General features: G+C 39.1%; 2 protein-coding genes across 9 annotated transcripts in view; one reads left to right on the forward strand and one right to left on the reverse strand.

Moving 5' to 3' along the window:
• Nucleotides 1-294: 294 nt before the first annotated feature.
• smad9 (SMAD family member 9) lies at nucleotides 295-14540 on the forward strand. Of its 7 annotated transcripts, XM_017488508.3 has the most exons (9): nucleotides 298-696; nucleotides 931-963; nucleotides 1094-1129; nucleotides 1731-2340; nucleotides 6712-6966; nucleotides 7230-7340; nucleotides 7469-7690; nucleotides 9119-9375; nucleotides 14000-14540. In XM_017488508.3, exons 4-9 carry the CDS (start codon nucleotides 1929-1931, stop codon nucleotides 14141-14143), a joined length of 1401 nt encoding a protein of 466 aa, XP_017343997.1. In that variant the 5' UTR covers nucleotides 298-696; nucleotides 931-963; nucleotides 1094-1129; nucleotides 1731-1928; the 3' UTR covers nucleotides 14144-14540. The 7 variants fall into 7 exon arrangements, with proteins under 7 accessions (XP_047016815.1, XP_017343997.1, XP_017343995.1 ...); XM_047160859.2 differs by having other exon boundaries at nucleotides 295-696; nucleotides 1094-2340; nucleotides 7233-7340; XM_017488506.3 differs by having other exon boundaries at nucleotides 1094-2340.
• Nucleotides 11822-20348, reverse strand: part of rfxap (regulatory factor X-associated protein) — a 12565-nt gene continuing 4038 nt past the window's right edge. For both annotated transcript variants that reach the window (XR_008398092.1, XM_017488524.3), the window contains one exon: nucleotides 11822-16732. Coding sequence is in view for 1 of the 2 variants with exons in the window: in XM_017488524.3 (XP_017344013.1) it covers nucleotides 16631-16732 (102 nt within the window). In the remaining variant the exon portion in view is untranslated. The remainder of the gene's footprint in view (nucleotides 16733-20348) is intronic.

Here is a 20348-nt window from a genome sequence, read left to right on the forward strand (position 1 = left end):
CGCAGCCAAAACCTGAGTGCTGTGTAGAGTATGACAACGAAGAAAGTCAGTACAAAACCTGCCCAAGAGCTTTGCATTCATTTACCTGAAAAAAACAACAACAACCTGAAATAAAAGCATGATTCTAATAGATAAAAGCGAGTTGTTTGTAACGGTGTGGCTCTGCGCTGCAGTCAGGCTACGCGCGCTGTAATATGAGATGACTGACAAGTGCAGAGCCTATACGGAGCTGTCATGTCCAACCTCAGTGCTTTTCACACACACACACACACACACACACACACACACAGAGTTATAGTCTACAGGACGCACAATTTACACCATCACGCCACGCCTCGTTTGTTCTTTATAATGCACACAATAACTCCAGGTTAATGCACTTTTGCTTTACTAAGTTTGGTTAGTTCAATCCGGTGTGGTCTGTGTTGAGCGCGCGCTGTCCGGCGCGCGCTGGGAAAAGTTCCGGCGGCGCGGATGAATTCGGCACACAGGCACTGCGGCTCCAGTCTGGCTGACGCCGGGATGTGCAGCCGGAGCCGCGGCTCCATGCAGACACACGCGTTACACCTCCAGTCTTTTACACACACACGCACACACACACACACACACACACACACACACACACACACACAGAGGCAGACAGACAGACTGGCTGAGGCGGGAATAGACTGCAAGTTCTGCAACGAGCTGAAGCAGGTAAGAAATTACCCAGGTGTACACTGTGCTTTTATTATTATTGTGCATTTATTTGAATAATGAGTCTATTGGGAGAAAAGGAGCAAATAAAAACGATATTAGTTTAGTTCAGTAGGGATGACAAGTGCGTCCGTGTGCTATATAACTACATTGCCTGTATATACAGTACACAGTCTGTACAGTAGTGTTTATATTTCGCTGTAAGTCGCTTCACACTGCGCTTTAAACCTATAGGCAGTGCTGCGTCCAGAGACACACTAGTGCCAGGTAACTTTAATTATTAGGCTATAACTAGTTCTTATAACTGGTTCTTTAAACTCGAGTAAAAATGCACGTGTGTGTGTGTGTGTGTGTGTGTGTGTGTGTGTGTGTGTGTGTGTGTGTGTGGAATGTGCAGTTCAGCGGCAGAGTGATGAGAGGAAAAGCCTGTGAGGTGATTAAGCGTATCTGAGCTCTCAGACTGGCAGACGCCGCTTTCACAAGCAGACACTGGCTCACAGAGAGCAGAGCCACCAGTGCACTCACTACATTTTATTAGTTGTTTACTCTTTTCCCAGCTTTGTTTTGCCATTTTACCTTCTTTTCTCCGTATTTCCTACCTTCTTTACGTTTATTTAGTGAAGCATGGTTAGTTGCTGTAGGATATCATTCATCACATCACATCAGGGAGCTAACTTCAGGAGCAGCAGGAGTTCTTGTTTTTAACCTTCAAATAATAAATAATCATTTGTTTTGTATTTGTTGTGGTACATATCTGAGGGTCAGATCTGATGTTGGTATATGATAGAAGATTGAAGAATGTCACCTGTTGACAGCAGGAGAAGCAGCTGAACAATGCTGCTGAGATCCCAGTGTTGTTCCAGACTCAGCGACTGGCAGGGAGTATATTTTTCCAGAGAGATATTCCTGCACTCTTGTGCAATTCTCTGAATGATTATTCTCTGGACAAACAGTGCCTAAAGCATTTCTATTCTTGACAAATGCTTGCAGTTTTAACTCGACCTCTTACATGAATATTTTTCTTCTTCTTCCAGTTCCAGTAAAAGGACAAACCCAGACCTTTTGGCTTTTCCAAGAAAACATCTCCATCACAGGGATTCCTCTACAACGTCCACTAGCTTTTGAATGAGAGACAACAAAATTTGAATCCCTGAACTTTTCCTTCATCAGCAGCACTAATTACACCCCATCCTCCCCTAATTAACTCAAAAGCTTTGTTGCACTTTGTGGCAATGCACGCCACTACATCCATCACATCACTGTTTTCCTTTACAAGTCCAGCTGTGAAACGACTGCTGGGATGGAAACAAGGTGATGAGGAGGAGAAATGGGCAGAGAAGGCTGTGGACTCGCTGGTGAAGAAGCTGAAGAAAAAGAAAGGGGCAATGGAGGAGCTGGAGAAGGCACTGAGCTGTCCAGGTCAGCCGAGCAAGTGCGTGACCATCCCGCGCTCCCTGGATGGACGGCTGCAGGTGTCGCATCGGAAAGGCCTGCCACATGTCATCTACTGCCGTGTGTGGCGCTGGCCTGACCTGCAGTCGCACCATGAGCTGAAGGCACTGGACTGCTGTGAGTTTCCATTCGGCTCCAAGCAGAAAGACATCTGTGTCAACCCCTACCACTACCGCCGTGTGGAGACACCAGGTAACATGTTCTTGTAGCATATCTGTGCTCTCTGTTCATAAAGGACATAATCTAAAGAGGCTTTTAAATTATTTTTCTTTATTTAAATCTAGCCAAGCACATTGGGGGCAGGTCTTCAATTCTACTGAATTGCAAGAAATATAAATAAATAAATAACACTATGAAAAATCATCAACAGTTATATAACAACATTGGGTTATAATCAAATATTGAAATATTTAGTTTCAGAATCCTCTGAAGTTTATTCCAAAGTGTCTGGAGCTTTGAAGCTACATGGCAAAAAAAAAAAAAAATCATACTGCAATACTTATATATTCATGATATTTTCATGAAATATGATACATACAGTCATGTGAAAAAAATAAGTACACCCCATGGAAATTTAAGCTTTTTTTGACATATTTGGACAATCAAACATTTGATCATCTAATGAAGTTGATATACTTGAACAAAACCACAAGGAAAATGAACATTTTAAATAATTTATTCAACAGAAATATCAATAGATGTGATATATTTGTGTGGGAAAAGTAAGTATACCCTTGGCGTCAGAAGCTAGTATTGCCCCCTTTAGCAGAAATAACTTCTTGTAAGTGTTTTACATAATTGTGCAGCAGGCTTGCTGCAATTATTGACCACTCTTCCATGCAATATTCTTTCAGTTGCAAGATGTTTGTGGGTTTTCTTGCATGTACTGCCAGTTTCAAATCCCCCCACAACATTTCAATGGGATTCAAATTTGAGCTTTGACTAGGCCATTCCATAACTCTCCATTTCTTCTTTTTGAACCATTCCTTGGTGGATTTGCTAGTGTGCTCAGGATCATTATAATGTTGAAAGGTCACTTTTGGTTCAACTTCAACTTTTGGACAGATGGCTTCACATTATCTTCAAGCAGTCTTTGTTATGATGCAGAATTCATAGTTGAATCAGTGAATGAAAGTGGTCTGGTCCCTGAGGCAGTGAAGCAACACCAAACCATAACATTTCCACCACCATACTTCACAGTTGGTATGAGGTGCTTCTCCTGAAAATCTGTCTTTGGTCTGTGCCAGACATGTCTGCTGTTACCAAACAACTCTATCTTTATTATTCCAAAAGGCCTGGTCTTTGCCTATATGCTCATTGGCAAACTGTAGTCTTGCAAAGGCTTTTTCCTGGCACACGTCACATGCATGTTGAATTTGTGGATGCATGCACTTTGACACCAACAGTTGCAAGACTTACTAGAAGATCCGCTGATTAAATTTTTGGGTTCTTGGAGACTTCTTTTTGCATCAGATGGTCTGCTCTTGGGTTGAATATGCTGGAATGGCCAGTACTGGACAAACCGGCAGTTGTTTGAAATCTGCGCCATTTGTAGATTATTTTCCTTACAGTGGAATGATGTATTTAAAATAATTTGGAGATTTTTTAAAATCCCTTGCCAGACTCACAGGCATCCACAACCTTTTTTCTGAAAGCCTTACAGAACTCTTTAGATCTTGGCATGATGACACCACACCTCAATAACAAAGGGAACACCAGACACTAGATATGAGAGGGGTATAAATAAGACAGGTTCCACCTGCGCTACCTAAACAGGTTCTAATCACTGGCACCCAATCTTGAATGTATGCAGAAGAGGGTAGATAGAGCTTTTCTCTGAGTATCTTACACGGCCTCATAGCATGAACGGCCATTCAGATTGATGTGGTTGGCTGGCTTTTACGACGTTTATAAGTTTGCCAACAAACCAGTAATGGCACACATAAAATAAACGAAAGGACTACAAAAATCAAAATTTAACAGAGAAAAAAAATATTGAAGAGAAAAATTATATATTTATTACAAAATATCCACAATATCTAAGAAAAATTACATCACTGATCACATTATTGATATCATCACAAGAATGCCATCTGCCTGAAGTCAAAATAAACCTGAGTAATAAAATGTCCTTACAAGTGAAATTTGTCATTTGTCATTTGTCATGTGATCAACATTTTTGTTTACATTAGACACGTTTCCATCCAAGGTTTTTTTTTTTTTATGATAAAAGGTTTAGCGCATTAAAATGTTTACCGATATGGCTGATGGAAATGCAAATTATCGATAAAAAGTGTCGACATAATCTTTTTTCGTTTAATTTTAGCGCATAAATTCTATTGCCAAGTTTCCATCCAATTTTTGTGCTTTTCTGTTATCGACTAAGTGAAAGTGCGTTAAAAAAAAGTTTGCGATATTTGCTGTCTCCAGCCTGTTTCCATCCTATTGGCCTTTTACCGATAAAATGGTGTGCATGATGAGATCATCTATTAAAAAAATGGTCGCATAAGTTTTGGTGTATTGCAAAAGAAATCTGCCCTGAGCCATTTCCATACATAATTTTGTGTATGTTCGCAAATTGTGTCTCACCTTTTGCGTCTCAAATCTTTGTAAAATGGAGAAAGTATTCAGACAGTTAAATGAAATTGATCAGCTTACTTTCATTTTAATTTCACAAATAATTGCAGTTGTAGGAAATATCAGAGAACGAGGTCAGAATGGAGCAGCTGCTTGTCTGATAGAGCTCAAAGTACGCTGAAGCCCATGGGCATAGCCAGAGTGGCTCATCAGGAGAATCAGGAGAATTCCCAGTGGGCTGCTCATAAAATATGCGTGTTACATCATCGCGTGACTGATAACTAAAGTAACGAATTACACTACATTTGTATTTAAAGCAGCACATCAGTTACTTATGCGCTCTCTCTCTCTCTCTCTCTCTCGCTCTCTCTCTCACATGTACACACACACACACACACACACATACACACACACAAGTGTAAGCACTCAACTTGCTACCATGGAGATATAAACAAACCTTCGTTACATGCCGTGGCGCCAAAAAAAGTGTATTTCGTACTGAAATACTTCATATTTGTTTAAATGCAAACAAACATTTGTTTTTTCATAATGTTATAGTTGGACTTTTTGTAGCAGAAAACAATACTCAGTATGTCAATTGTTATTTATCTTTATATTCTTGTTGTAACATGTCAGTAATAAATATAACAAGATAGTAAGAACTGAACTGTCGCTTCATTTATCCAAATTCTTACACCACAAAAAAAAAGGGCTGGTCTTGGGCATTAAACTCCCGAGCTGAAAATGGGTCCCACTCCGGCTCTGCCCATGGTGGACGTAGTGTTGGAGACACGGACAGTTGTTTTACTAACCCCGAAAGTCCAGCATGATAATGTGCACAAAGTGAGGTCCATGAAGACATGGTTGGAGTGGAAGAACTCGAATGGCCTGCAACGAGCCCTGACCTCAACCCCATTGAACACACATGGGTTGAACTGGAACACCAACTATGTGGCAGGCCTCCTCACATGACATCAGTCCCAGAATTCACTAATGCTCTCGTGACTGAATGGACACAAACATTCCCAAATCTAGTTGAAAGCCTTTCCAGAAGACTGGAGGATGTTATAACAGCAAATACGCATATTAATACCCATAGTTTTGACATGGGATGTTCAAAAAGCATGTATAGATGTGATGGTCAGGTGTGCACATACTTTTGGCCATGTGGTGAACATATTTATGTAAGTATACAGACATAAAATAAGCAAGGAATTAAACATGACAGAGTGTGCTGTTGTATGAAAATCAAAGAGGGGACATATGCTCAGGTTATCACTCCAAAGTTAATTCTTTTTCAGTAGCAGCCTGTCCCCAAGTGTTTATTCCTCCGATACCACAGCTAGCTATAAGTTTTTATAGTAAAGAATGACACATCATGCTTTATTTGTTTACAGTGACATTTGTGGAACAGCACAAAAGAAGTTATATAAACCATCATATTCTCACAATTCTCTCTTTTTCCTGAGTTGATAAGACAAACGTGAAGCTTTTCATGTCACTGAGGAACAGCAACTTTCTGCCTCATATCCTGTCTCAGAAATCTTAAAGTTACAACTTTCCCTCTGTTACAAAGCACCGACACTGGAGACTCCTTTCAGAAATTATAACTAAACCTCCCCCTCGCAGAAAACTTTACCATATCAATGATTACATTTTATTTTTAATCTATTTGTGTCTCCCCTACAATTACCTGTGTAAGTTGTTACTATGGAAACTATATAATGAATTAGAAGAAGTGCATTAATATAAAGCTTACCTTGTAGTCAAACCGTGACCCAACCTGGTATAGAAAATTATTCAACACCTTCTAACTAATAAGAATCAAGCTATGTTAGGGTAAAATAATGAAACAATATGCTTTTTTGTAAAGTCTTCATGTAAAATCAAGACTCTTTGGGACAAAAGATCTTCATATAAATAATAGGATAGTGTGATGAAGAGGTTTTTTTCTTCATTCATTTATCTCTCTCTCTCTCTCTTCAGTGTTGCCTCCTGTCCTGGTACCTCGCCACAGCGAGTTCAACCCTCAGCACAGTCTGCTGGCCAAATTCCGCCATGCCTCCCTCCAAAATGAGCCGCTCATGCCCCAGAATGCCACTTTCCCAGACTCATTTCCTCCACTGCCTTGCAGCTCATTCTCCTCCTCTCCATCTGGCTCTCTCCAGTCCCCAAGTGCACACAGCCACCCAAACTCCCCAAGTAGTACGTCTGAACCGGCAAGTCCCTACCACATCACAGGTCTGGTTATTACTCAAAATATATTAATAACTATCAAACATTTTTCTAATGGGACATAAGCTATGTGTGTCCATTATGCAATTTTTTAAAATGTGGAAAATGTCAATTTGATACACTCAAATATTCTTTGAGTAAGAATCTGTTCATTTTTTGCCATGTTTTAAAAATGAATTATTATACATTGATTTCATTGTTTGTCTTCCTGTACAAAAATGCAAAACAACAAAAATAAAGAAAACTTATCACTTCTACCCATTAAATAGCAGAGACCCCACCACCACCCTACAGCATGATGGAAACGAGCCCTCCACAGGACGTGAAGCCAGGAGAGTCGTCCAACACGATTAAACTCACTCTGTCTGCTCCACACAGAGGTGCAAGACCCATACAATGTCAATTTTGATGATCACACCAATAACACTTAACATATATCTAATGCTGTAGAATATATAATGTTACTGTTAGATAGTAAACTGTGTTTTGTGTGTGTGTGTGTGTGTAGACTTGAGGCCAGTGTGTTATGAGGAGCCGGAGCACTGGTGTTCTGTGGCTTACTATGAACTGAACAACCGAGTTGGAGAGACCTTCCACGCCTCATCACGGAGCATTCTGGTGGACGGCTTCACGGATCCGTCCAACAACAAGACCCGGTTCTGCTTAGGGCTGCTGTCCAATGTTAACCGCAACTCTACCATCGAACACACCCGCCGGCACATAGGCAAAGGTAATTTTATCCTCCATCTAACCATCTTTTTTTTTATTGTGGCAGTTGTTTTTTTTTTTATTAACCCAGTGCCGGGTCAGGGTCAGGGTCATGCTTAAGGGACCAGTAAGTGCAGTGTAACAGTTGCAGTTTCACAGAAATGTATTATCACTAGCACAGAAACTGGGCAGTCACTGAGCTTCTCCTCTGACAATAATTATAGTTTTAATAATTGTAATTTCTGCTCATTTCAGATTGGAAGGTTTTTGAACACAGGTGAATGTGACAGTTTTGAGAAGGCTTATGATAATGATGTTCTGTAATATTACCTCAGTTCAAATAACATGTCTTCAGTGTTCATGTGACACATCACCACTGTGAAAGGGAAAGTCCCAAATTTTGGCTTTTCTCATTCTGTCTGATCATGCTAGCTTGGTAAGTCCCAAAATAGAGAAAACGTAAATCTAGCTGTTTATGCCACATTAGCACACGCACACACACAAACTAGCTGGATACCTGCCAGTTGTGTGTCCTATCTGCAGCTACATTGTGGAGAGAGACATAAACCAGAGCAAGATGGTTGAAAATGGAGGGTAATAAGGTTTCTGCTTGGCATGTGATGAAACAAAGTTTATACATATCAAGTTGAGAGAGTACAGGAATCCCACAGCTTTACAGTCTCATTTCAGCAAATTTTACATTTCTTTAAAAGTCTTGCTGTTAATAATTTTTTCTGTTTAATGTTTGTGGCTGAATCCCACAGTATTATAATGTCTTTTTGTACACAGTTAAACCATTAGGACTAAAGTTCAGATATTATAGTGGGGTCATTCCATGTCGAGTGGTCCAACGCAGATCGCTCAACTGTTTAAAAACATTTTTTTTGAGTGATTACCTCCATGAATTTTCATTGCAAAATCACCTGTTTTTTGTTTTTGTTTGTTTGTTGGTTGTTGGTTTTTTATTATTTATTTTTTAAACTTGGTTTAAGTGTGACAGCCATCTTTGTATCATCGCACAGAGCACATTTTGGTTATAGTGCTGTACAAATGAAAAACTGTCAGCAACCAGCTGTAATTATTGGACCACTTGAGATTGGATGACCCAGTGGGCTATGACTCAAGTCTCTCATTTTTATATTGTGTTTAAAGTTAGGTTTATTATCTGAAATGTCTGAAATACATTAAACATATTAAATTGGGAACATATTATTGGAGTTTCCATTACATACAATTACCACTGTTCATTTCATTAACTTCTTCACTGTTCCAATTTGAGGTGAATCAGAATAAATCAGATGAAACCTGCCTGTCTCAGTTTAAATCTAGCTAGAAATATATCTTATTACAGAGATATGTCAGATGATTCTGGCTATTGGATGACAGATTTGTTTAATAATGAATAAGTAATTCTTTTATATTCAAACTGAACCTTGTATAATGTTTGCAGGTGTGCACCTGTATTATGTAGGAGGTGAGGTGTACGCTGAGTGCCTGAGTGACAGCAGCATTTTCGTACAAAGTCGCAACTGCAACTACCAGCATGGTTTCCATGCCACTACTGTGTGCAAAATCCCCAGCGGCTGCAGCCTTAAGATCTTCAACAACCAGTTGTTCGCCCAGCTGCTGTCTCAGTCAGTGAACCACGGCTTTGAGGTGGTGTACGAGCTCACTAAGATGTGCACCATCAGAATGAGCTTTGTCAAGGTAATGGGATATAGTTTTCATACATACACAGACTTGGGGTTGCATAGACTAATGTACCAATAGATTCACTAGTCAGGACTGTGCGGTAAAAAACAGCAAGGCAGATGGTCATGAAAGCAGACTAAATATACTTTATTATTCTAAAAATATATGTCTAGATGAAGCCTAGCTGAGCCATGTCCACAGCTCATTTAAGTGCATTTTAAGAACGTGTCTGTCCCTAAATATAATGTAATGTGATACACAGATTTATTATATTGCACATTTAGTACACTGATTTATTTATTTTTCATCTTTAACAATGTAGCCTGAAACGCATTCAGACTGGAAATGTAATTTTTAGCCTGTGCATGGCTGCTGAATTGAAGAGTTGTTGGGTGTCTTTGCTGTTGGACATGTCCTGAAGTAGTGCACGTTTTATGTAACTACTTTCTTAAATTATAGTAAAAATGAATAGACACCCTCTGGCTAAATTAGTATTTGCTGAACATGTGTGTAACACATTTGGAGGAAAGCATGTGTGAGCTTACAGGCACTCATGATTGGCTAGTGTCTCTGGGATTGATTGGGAGAGAGAGAGCAAGAGAGAGAGAATATGAGAATTCCACCCCTCTAGCAGAAAACTAGCATAGCCTATTTTGCTCTTGTGATCATCTCCAGGATGATCACTTCTCTGGGGAGCCCTATATATATATATATATATATATATATATATATATATATATATATATATATATATATATATATATATATATATATATAATGTCTGTTTCTTAAATTATAAAAATCCCATGCCTGGCCACTACTTGCCCAGTGCATAGAGTTTGTAACTTCTTAACTTTGCTGTTGCATTTTGAACTGAATAACACACCCAATACTATATTTACATTGGCACTTATGATTAGATTACTGTGTTTATTTAGCAGATTATTGTGATTGACCTCAAACCAAGCAAGTCAAGTGACATCAGTACAAAGGTTCCCTAACCCTAACCCACTTTTCACTTAAGATTATTATGATAAAAAAATAAAACGAATACATTTTTTTGTGTGTATATATATATGTATGTATGTATATATATATATATATATATATATATATATATATATATATATATATATATGTATGTGTATATATATATATATATATATATATATATATATATATATATATATATATTCAATTCCATTCAATTTTATTTGTATTTTATTGGTAATGACAGCGGTCATTGTCTCAAAGGAGTTTTACAGAAAGATATAAACACGGGATACAGATTTTAAATGTGTGAATTTATCCCAATTGAGCAAGCCGGTGGCGAAAGTGGCAAGGAAAAACTCCCTAAGATGATATGAGGAAGAAACCTTGAGAGGAACCAGACTCAGAAGGGAACCCGTCCTCATCTGGGTAACAACAGATAGTGTAAAAGTAAAGGAAAGTTCATTATGGTTTAACATGAAGTCTGTTTGCTGAACTAGTCCACTGTTCAAAGGAGACTTGAGTGCAAAACTGCACGTGGTAATTGCAGTCCCAAGGCCATAGCAGCAGCTGTAGTCCCAGCAACCACAGCAAGAATGTCCATGTGGAATTGGGAGTGGATGAGCACTCCATCCAGAGGTAGGGCATCAGGATGGATCAGGCAGGTCCGGAGAGCAGAAAGGGTCAGGATCATTAGAATCTCCATAAAATCATGTGTGGCTCGACAGAAGGAGAGAGGAAGAGGGAGGTAAAGAGAGGGAGAGATTGTTAGGTAAGACTGTGCTTTCCGTAAAAGAAAGTCTACTCATAGTAAGCTTGAGTAAACAAATACGTTTTAACCCTCTTACCCCTAAGTTCCCACAGTATTATGTCCCATAACCCTATATTCCCCAGAGAAACAGCACGCCAACCCTGAGTTCCTGGGCCAAAATCAACGTTTTAATTTGAACATTTTTAGGCCTTGAAACAACTTATAATAATGTATTTGTGTAATACTACTTTGAAACTGAAGCAGTTCAGTGTTTTTACTCCACTTAGAGCACAATTCTTAACTAGAGAAATTACGAAAAAATGCTCGCTAAAATCCTTCTACTCATTTAGAAGTACCATACGAGCATCAGCGTGGTCAATGCCTTTGAATAAATTCAAGTAAATAATAAATAAATAAATAAATGCATTTTAGTGCCTAAAGTCAAGTTTCTGGTGATAATCAGACCAGCAGGTAGTGTTTTCACGAATGCACCGAAATGGTCCCGTTATGACTCCAGACCCCTGCAGTGTCAGTCGCACTGGTGCTGAAGATGAAGACGGATCAGGATCTGAATCAGGAGAGTTTGCATCACTATCAGTTTCGTTTTTGGTTTCAACATCGCCTGAACTTTCACTGCTGTCACTATCTAGAATCCTCGCTCTCGCCTGTGTAACTGTGAATGTTTTTTCTTTTTTTTCACTGTTTTAGATGTACCTGTGTTCACTGTAGGTGTAACTTTAGCTGGAACACGATTAGCTTTTCGCTTTGGCATTTTTAGTTCACTTCTACTATTACACCAATATTCACGCTTGGATCTTCATCGTAATGCCAGCGTAATAAGGTAATCACGTCGTGACGTCATGATGCCATCAACCTTCCGGGTCAAAAAATAATAATTATATAAGTAAGGAATCATAGCAGAGTAATGCCAGTACACCGGCCTTACGGGGATAACGTTTACACTGTAAAGCCGCTATATCGGCCTTACGGGGATTTGGCATAGACGACCAAGCCGGTATATCGACCTTACGGGAATAGATCAAAGACGGGCAAGCCGGTTTTTCGGCCATACGGCGTAAGAGGGTTAAGCCTAGACTTAAACACTGAGACTGTGTCTGAGTCCCGAAAACTAATTGGAATACTGTTCCATAACAGTGGGGCTCTATAAGCGAAAAATCTTCCCCCCTGCTGTAGCCTTCACTATTCAATGTACCGACAAATAGCCTGCACCTTTTGACCAAACGTTCACTTAGATACTGAGACCATTTAGTGATTTATAGGTTAATAATAGTATTTTATAATTAATGCGTGATTTCTCTGTGAGCCAATGCAGTATTGATAATATCGGTGTGATATGGTTGTATCTTCTTGTTCTAGTTAGGACTCTAGCAGCTGCATTCTGGACTAACTGGAGTTTGTTTATGTTCCTACTGGAACATCCAGACAGTAAGGCATTGCAGTAATCTAGTCTAGAGGTGACGAATGCATGAACTAGTATTTCTTATCTTAGAAATATTTCTGAGATGAAAGAAGGCTATCCTAGTAATATTATCTACATGAGCATCAAATGATAGGCTGGAGTCAATAATTACTTCAAGGTCTTTTACTACTGCAGATGACGAAACAGAAAGTCCATCCAGAGTTACTGTGTGATCAGAAAACTTACTTCTAGCTACATGTGGTCCTAGTAGAAGTGCTTCTGTCTTATCAGAATTAAGTAAGAGGAAGTTAATAAGCATCCAACGTCTAATGTCCTTTACACATTCCTCAACTGTACTAAGCTGCTGTCTGTCATCTGACTTTGCTGAAACATACAACTGTGTATCATCAGCATAACAGTGGAAGCTAATTTCATGTTTATGAATAATTTGACCTAGAGGTAGCATATATAAAGTAAAAAGCAGTGGGCCTAATACAGAACTTTGTGGAACACCAAATTTAACCTCGGTTTTGCGTGGAGAAGTCTCCACTTACATCTAAGAACTGATACCGATCGATCAACTAAGACCTGATATATGTATGTATGTATGTATGTATATGTATTGCTTAGTGATAGTAGCTTTGTGAAATAGCCAGTTTGACACTAACATTTCCACTACAAATGTTATTTTGCCCCTTATCATTTATTTATAAAACTGGTTTGTGTTTGGATCAAAACGTGCCTCCACTGTAGCTAGAATTTTGATTCACAAACCAAGTTGTGAATTTAAATTTTACTTTATTATGTTTATATTATTGGCTTTCAATATTAATAAAATATATGAAACATTTGGTATATAATTTGATCAATGTCAATCTAATATAATATGGGGTGGTTTAAGAATCTTCTTTTTGAATATGTTGTAGTTCAGCAGGCTATCCTGTAGTTGTTGTTTTGAATTTTGATGCACGTGCCCCTATTTAGCATACCTGACCATCTGAAGCTCTCTGCATGGCTCTGCTACAGAATCCTGTGCAGAAAATGAATGCACGTTCTTGCCATAAAAGTCCAGTGTCTTGTCTTGTTAACAGTCTATATGGATATCAGGGGTGTAATTGGGCCCTATGGCACAATGCCACAGTAATCTGAAATGTTACAACATTAAGATTATGATATATGAGTATAGGTAATGATGATGATGATTCTACATGTGGTCCATCCACTGAATTATACTACAAGACTTTAAGAACAGACTTTAAAACCTTTAAAGAGCAAACGTAAATATTCTATTCCAGTTAATTTCATCCTCAAACAAATACTAAATTGTTAGCAAATATACCCTGATAAACTGATAGTTTTTCAAAAAATATTACTATACCATTCATTTTCATATTTTCTCCACCCCTAATAGATATAATAAGCTTTCTGAAAACACTGTTATGGTTAGTACTGTACAACACCGTCTTTTTCTCCCACAGGGCTGGGGTGCAGAATACCACCGCCAGGATGTCACGAGCACCCCTTGCTGGATTGAGATCCACCTGCACGGACCTCTGCAATGGCTTGATAAAGTTCTAACCCAAATGGGTTCCCCACACAACCCTATCTCATCCGTGTCCTAACACTGTATGTACACTCCATAACTCACAGCACAACCTGAGGATCAGCACAGGAGAAAGCAGTGTCCAAACCACCATCTCAGTTTTCTCTAAAGGTTCATGGTACCAGTAGGCTATCACAGACTTCAAATGACTTTAAGGCATCTTTTGCATCGAATAGCTAGAGTATTAGGACCGTTTCTGTTTAGTCCTTGTTTTTTTTTATCAAAAAGCCCAATATTCCATAATTTGATTTCTGTACCGTCTAGAGAGCAACACAGTGATGGAAGATTAAGGAAAGAGTCAGTAGTAGCAATGTTAGCTTGATGTTTGTTTTGTGTTGGCAACATGTCTACATTGTGAATCCTATTACATGCTTGATTTTTTTTCCTATTTTTTGAAATACAGAATTTCCCTCTCAGTCATGTGTGGTCACACTTGCTTGAGCTTTAAAGAATATCGCAAACAAAACAAACCTCATGCGAACACAAAACTAAACAAATCAACATGAAGACAGAAATGATCAATTATTCAAATGTATTTGAGATTGAGATTCCTAAAACTTCAGCCAGGTTATCCCAAGTTTTAGTACCTGTATAAAAAGAATGTGATACTTAGTCACATATTTACAGTGGTGCTTGAAAGTTTGTGAACCCTTTAGAAATTTCCAATTACTTGGTCATTTATTTATTGAGGAAAATTATCCAATATTACATATCTGAGAGTGGCAAAAGTATGTGAACCTTTGCTTTCAGTATCTGGTGTGAGCCCCTTGTGCAGCAATAACTGCAACTAAACCTTTACGGTAACTGTTGATCAGTCCTGCACATCAGCTTGGAGGAATTTTAGCCCATTCCTCAGTACAGTTCCTCAGTACAGAACAGCTTCAAATCTGGGATATTGGTGGGTTTCCTCACATGAACTGCTTGCTTCAGGTCCTTCCACAACAATTCTATTGGATTAAGGTCAGGACTTTGACTTGGCCATTCCTTTATCCTTCTTTAACCATTCTTTGGTAGAATGACTTGTGTGCTTAGGGTCATTGTCTTGTTGCATGACCCACTTTCTCTTGAGATTCAGTTTATGGACAGATGTCCTGACGTTTTCCGTTAGAATTCACTGGTATAATTCAGACTTCATTGTTCCAGCAATGAGGGCAAGCCGTCCTGACTCAGATGCAGTAAAACAGGCCCAAACCATGATACTACCACCACCATGTTTCACAGATAGGATAAGGTTCTTATGCTGGAATGCAGTGTTTACCTTTCTCCAAATATTATCCTTCTTATTTAAATAAATAATTTCTATATTGGTCACATCCGTCCACAAAATTTTTTTCCAATTGTTCATGTGACCTTTAGCAAACTGCAGAAGGACAGCAATGTTCATTTTGGAAAGCAGTGACTTTCTCTTTGCAACCCTGCCATGCACACCACTGTTTTTCAGTGTTCTCCTAATGTTAGACTCATGAATATTAACCAATGTGAGAGAGGCCTTTATTTGTTTAGAAGTTACCCTGGGTTCCTTTGTGACTTCATGGTCCATCACACATCTTGCTACTGGAGTGATCTTAATTGGTCGAGCACTCCTGAGGAGGGTAACAATGGTCTTGAATTTTCTCAATTTGTACACAATCTGTCTGACTGTGTATTGGTGGAGTCCAAACTCTTTAGAGATGGTTTTGTAACCTTTTCCAGCCTGATGAGCATCAACAACTCTCTGAGCTCCTCAGAAATCACTTCCACAGACATGTGTAGTGGTCAGACTTTGATAGATGCCTTTTCTTTATATAAAACAGGGGGCTCACTCACACCTGACTGTCTGATTGAAAACACCTGACTCTAATTTCACCTTTAAAAAAAACTGCTAATCCTAGAGGTTCACATACTTTTGCCACTCACAGATATGTAATATTGGATCATTTTCCTCAATAAATAAATGACCAAGTATAATATTTTGCGTCTCATTTGTATAATTGTGTTCTCTTTTCTACTTTTAGGACTTAAAATATGATGATGTTTTAGGTCGTATTTATGCAGCTATATAGAAAATTCTAAACGGTTCACAAACTTTCAAGCACCACTGTACAATAAGGATGCATGTACACAGCTTTATATATAAGAATTAATATCACATCACTATAAATGGTTAAAAAAAATTCATTTCTATGAACAGACAAAAAATCACTAGAATCACCTACTAGTGATACCATGTAGCTGCTTTCACATAATTGTTTTAAAATGACAAATGCATTATAATGCATAAAATAACAGCATGTTATAAAGGCCCAAGTGGTAGCTTAAAAATTATTTTATATACAGTAGAACTGCTACTAAAAATCATGATAGCCCATCCAGGCTGTGATGAAATGTGCGACCTCACACCACAGTGGAGACTACAGTGTAACATCCAAGTCCAAATCCTTCATGCTTTCTTAAGCTTAATAAGCTCTTCTTAAAAGTACTTGTACGGTGTGTACAATCCCCAGTAAAATGTCAGCACACACGGTGCTCAGTAGCTTTGCTGGTCATGTCTCTGAGATTGCGTCTGCATGGTGAGAAGACGCTGTTGCTGCTGGAGAAAACTGATGACCTCTGGACTCCGCAAGAGAGACTGCAAAAGAGGAGTATAGTTTATTTTGTCTGAAGTGAGTACAATTAATGAATGAATAATAAACACCGTAACAAATAGCTCAGTAATTCCTTTAATAAAGAATTTCTCATGTATTATTGTTTTGGTACTTCTTTTTTTGTATATTCTGTCTATATTTAATTATTTATGCATTCCATTATGTATTATTTTATCTAGCTGTTCCTTTATTGATATTTTTCTGCATTTGTATTGCTTGATTTATTCATTTTTGTATTTACGTACACTTGTTGCCAGTTTATCAGGTAAACCTACATGTCACAACACTTTACACATACTGTTATTTGAATGTAGTCAATCTGTTGCTACACAGTTTCTCAGCCCCCTCTACCCAACAGAGGGGCTACTGTAAGTTGTGACTTTTAATTGAGAGATATACATAATAATCAGGTAATCGAGTGTATCCCAGTCATTTATTTGTTATATTATTTACATATTATTTACAGATGAGATGCCAGTGCAAAGCAGAGCATCATGAGCAAACACATTCACACCAACAGGGAATTTAGCATAGACAATCTCCCTATCTGCATGTTTTTGGACAGGAAACTGGAGAAACCGGAGAAAACCCACAAGGACACATAATCTCTAGTTTAACTAAATACACTTTTCAGTACTCAGGTCACTACTGTTTTAAATCTGGTACTATTTGTAATTAATCTACTTCACGGACCAAGTTGTGGAGGAGCCCTGATGATCATTTTTATTATTATTCTTTTTTTTTTTTTTTACAAGGGTATGAACTACTCCTATAAACTATTGTGGACAATGACACACAGGCGTGTTTTCTCGAAAGGTAAGTTTGTATGTTTTTTAGTCTTTTGTAATTTCTTTATATATATTTTAAATCTCAAGAACCAAACAAATTCAGTCCCTCCCTTCAGTATTCATACAATGCCAGCACGAAAGACTTCAGTAAGCTTCACGTGAGAAAACAAGTGAGAAGTGCATATATTTATATTTATATATTACATGTATACATACACACAGTATCTCACAAAAGTGAGTACACCCCGCACATTTTTGTAAATATTTGATTATATCTTTTTATGTGACAACACTGAAGAAATGACACTTTGCTACAATGTAAAGTAGTGAGTGTACAGCTTGTGTAACAGTGTAAATTTGCTGTCCCCTCAAGATAACTCAACACACAGACATTAATGTCTAAACCGCTGGCAAAACAAAAGTGAGTACACCCCTAAGTGAAAATGTCCAAATTGGGCCCAATTAGCCACCCCCCCCCCCCCCCCCCCCCCCCCCCCCCCCCCCCCCCCCCCCCCCCCCCCCCCAGTGTCATGTGACTTGTTGGTGTTACAAGGTCTCAGGTGTGAATGGGGAGCAGGTGTGTTAAATTTGGTGTCATCCCTCTCACACTCCCTCACACTGGTCACTGGAAGTTCAACATAGCACCTCATGGCAAAGAACTCTCTGAGGATCTGAAAAAAAGAATTGTTGCTCTACATAAAGATGGCCTAGGCTATAAGAAGATTGCCAAGACCCTGACACTGAGCTGCTGCACAGTGGCCAAGACCATACAGCGGTTTAACAGGACAGGTTCCACTCAGAACAGGCCTCACCATGGTCGACCAAAGAAGTTGAGTGCACGTGCTCAGCGTCATATCCAGAGGTTGTCTTTGGGAAATAGACACATGAGTGCTGCCAGCATTGCTGCAGAGGTTGAAGGGGTGGGGGGGTCAGCCTGTCAGTGCTCAGACCATACGCCACACACTGCATCAAATTGGTCTGCATGGATGTCGTCCCAGAAGGAAGCCTCTTCTAAAGATGATGCACAAGAAAGCCCGCAAACAGTTTGCTGAAGACAAGCAGACTAAGGACATGGATTACTGGAACCATGTCCTGTGGTCTGATGAGACCAAGATAAACTTATTTGGTTCAGAGGGTGTCAAGCGTGTGTGGCTGCAACCAGGTGAGGAGTACAAAGAAAAGTGTGTCTTGCCTACAGTCAAGCATGGTGGTGGGAGTGTCATGGTCTGGGGCTGCATGAGTGCTGCCAGTACTGGGGAGCTACAGTTCAGTGAGGGAACCATGAATGCCAACATGTACTGTGACATACCGAAGCAGAGCATGATCCCCTCCCTTCGGAGACTGGGCCGCAGGGCAGTATTCCAGCATGATAACGACCCCAAACACACCTCCAAGACGACCACTGCCTTGCTAAAGAAGCTGAGGGTGAAGGTGGCCAAGCATGTGTTCAGACCTAAACCCTATTGTGCATCTGTGGGGCATCCTCAAATGGAAGGTGGAGGAACACAAGGTCTCTAACATCCACCAGCTCCGTGATGTCGTCTTGGAAGAGTGGAAGAGGACTCCAGTGGCAACCTGTGAAGCTCTGGTGAACTCCATGCCCAAGAGGGTTAAGGCAGTGCTGGAAAATAATGGTGCCACACAAAATATTGACACTTTGGGCCCAATTTGGACATTTTCACTTAGGGGTGTACTCATTTTTGTTGCCAGCGGTTTAGACATTAATGGCTAATATATATATATATATATGTGTGTGTGTGTGTGTGTGTGTGTGTGTGTGTGTGTAAAAGGACAATTATGTAAAATGCCTACAACAAGTTATTTCTGATAAAGGGGACAATACTAGCTTCTGAGGCCAAGGGTGTACTTACTTTTTCCACAGAAGAATATCACATCTATTGATATTTCTTCTATATCAACTTCATTAATATGCACTGTTTCAAAGAGGATCAAATGTTTGCTTGTACAAGTATGTCAAAAAAGCAAACACTTTCCATGGGGTGTACTTAGTTTTTCACATGATTCTATTATACACATACAGTCAGGTCCAGAGGTATTTGGACAGTAACACAATTTTTGTACTTTTGCCTCTGTACACCACCACAATGGATTTGAAATGAAGCAATTGAGATGTGATTGAAGTGTGGACTTTCAGCTTTTATTTTACAAAGATATTACATTAACCGTTTAGACATTAAAGCCACCCCCCAGAGTCCCTCCATTATCACAGGCTCAAAAGAAATTGGACAACTGCTTGATAAGCAGTTTCATGGCCAGCTGTGACCTGTTTCCTTGTTATTTCATGACAAGTTAAGGAGATAAAAGGTCTAGAGTTTATTGTACGTTTTGAATTTGCATTTGGTAGCTGTTCATTGGAATTCTCAATATGAAGTCCAAAAAGGTGTTAGATTGAAAGAGGCCATTAGGCTGAACATTAAGCAATCATTATGATAACTGTGTTACTGTCCAAATACTTATCTATTACCTGACTGTATATATCTGAACCATTCATTGTGTCATGGTGTTCAAAAGTTTGTTTTCCCACTGAAACCAAGAACACTGAGCCAATCTGATTGCTAGCTCTAAAATTTCAACGCGTGTGTGCAGAAAAGCATACAAAAGACATCAGATGCTTTGTATAGTGTGGGCAGAGTGTCTGAGGCGGGGACTAGGTGTGATATGCTATGAGTATGTGCTGCAGTGCAACAGAACCTACACCATGGCTTTCAACATTTTAATGAAAATTTATCAACTATAGCCAAACGTGCTGCAGTTTTTCACCAAATGAAATGTAACATTGAGAATGAGCGCA

The sequence above is a fragment of the Ictalurus punctatus genome, chromosome 16 (assembly GCF_001660625.3).
Source record: "Ictalurus punctatus breed USDA103 chromosome 16, Coco_2.0, whole genome shotgun sequence".
NCBI classification, from domain to species: Eukaryota; Metazoa; Chordata; class Actinopteri; order Siluriformes; family Ictaluridae; genus Ictalurus; species Ictalurus punctatus.

What these genes read in the sequence shown, in the direction of transcription:
- smad9 (XM_017488506.3), top strand. Translation starts at nt 1,929, where the DNA reads ATGCACGCCACTACATCCATCACATCACTGTTTTCCTTTACAAGTCCA. An exon ending in CCGCCGTGTGGAGACACCAG is followed by an intron (nt 2,341 to 6,711) that starts GTAACATGTTCT and finishes CTCTCTCTTCAG; the next exon opens with TGTTGCCTCCTGTCCTGGTA. An exon ending in TCAGAATGAGCTTTGTCAAG is followed by an intron (nt 9,376 to 13,999) that starts GTAATGGGATAT and finishes TTTCTCCCACAG; the next exon opens with GGCTGGGGTGCAGAATACCA.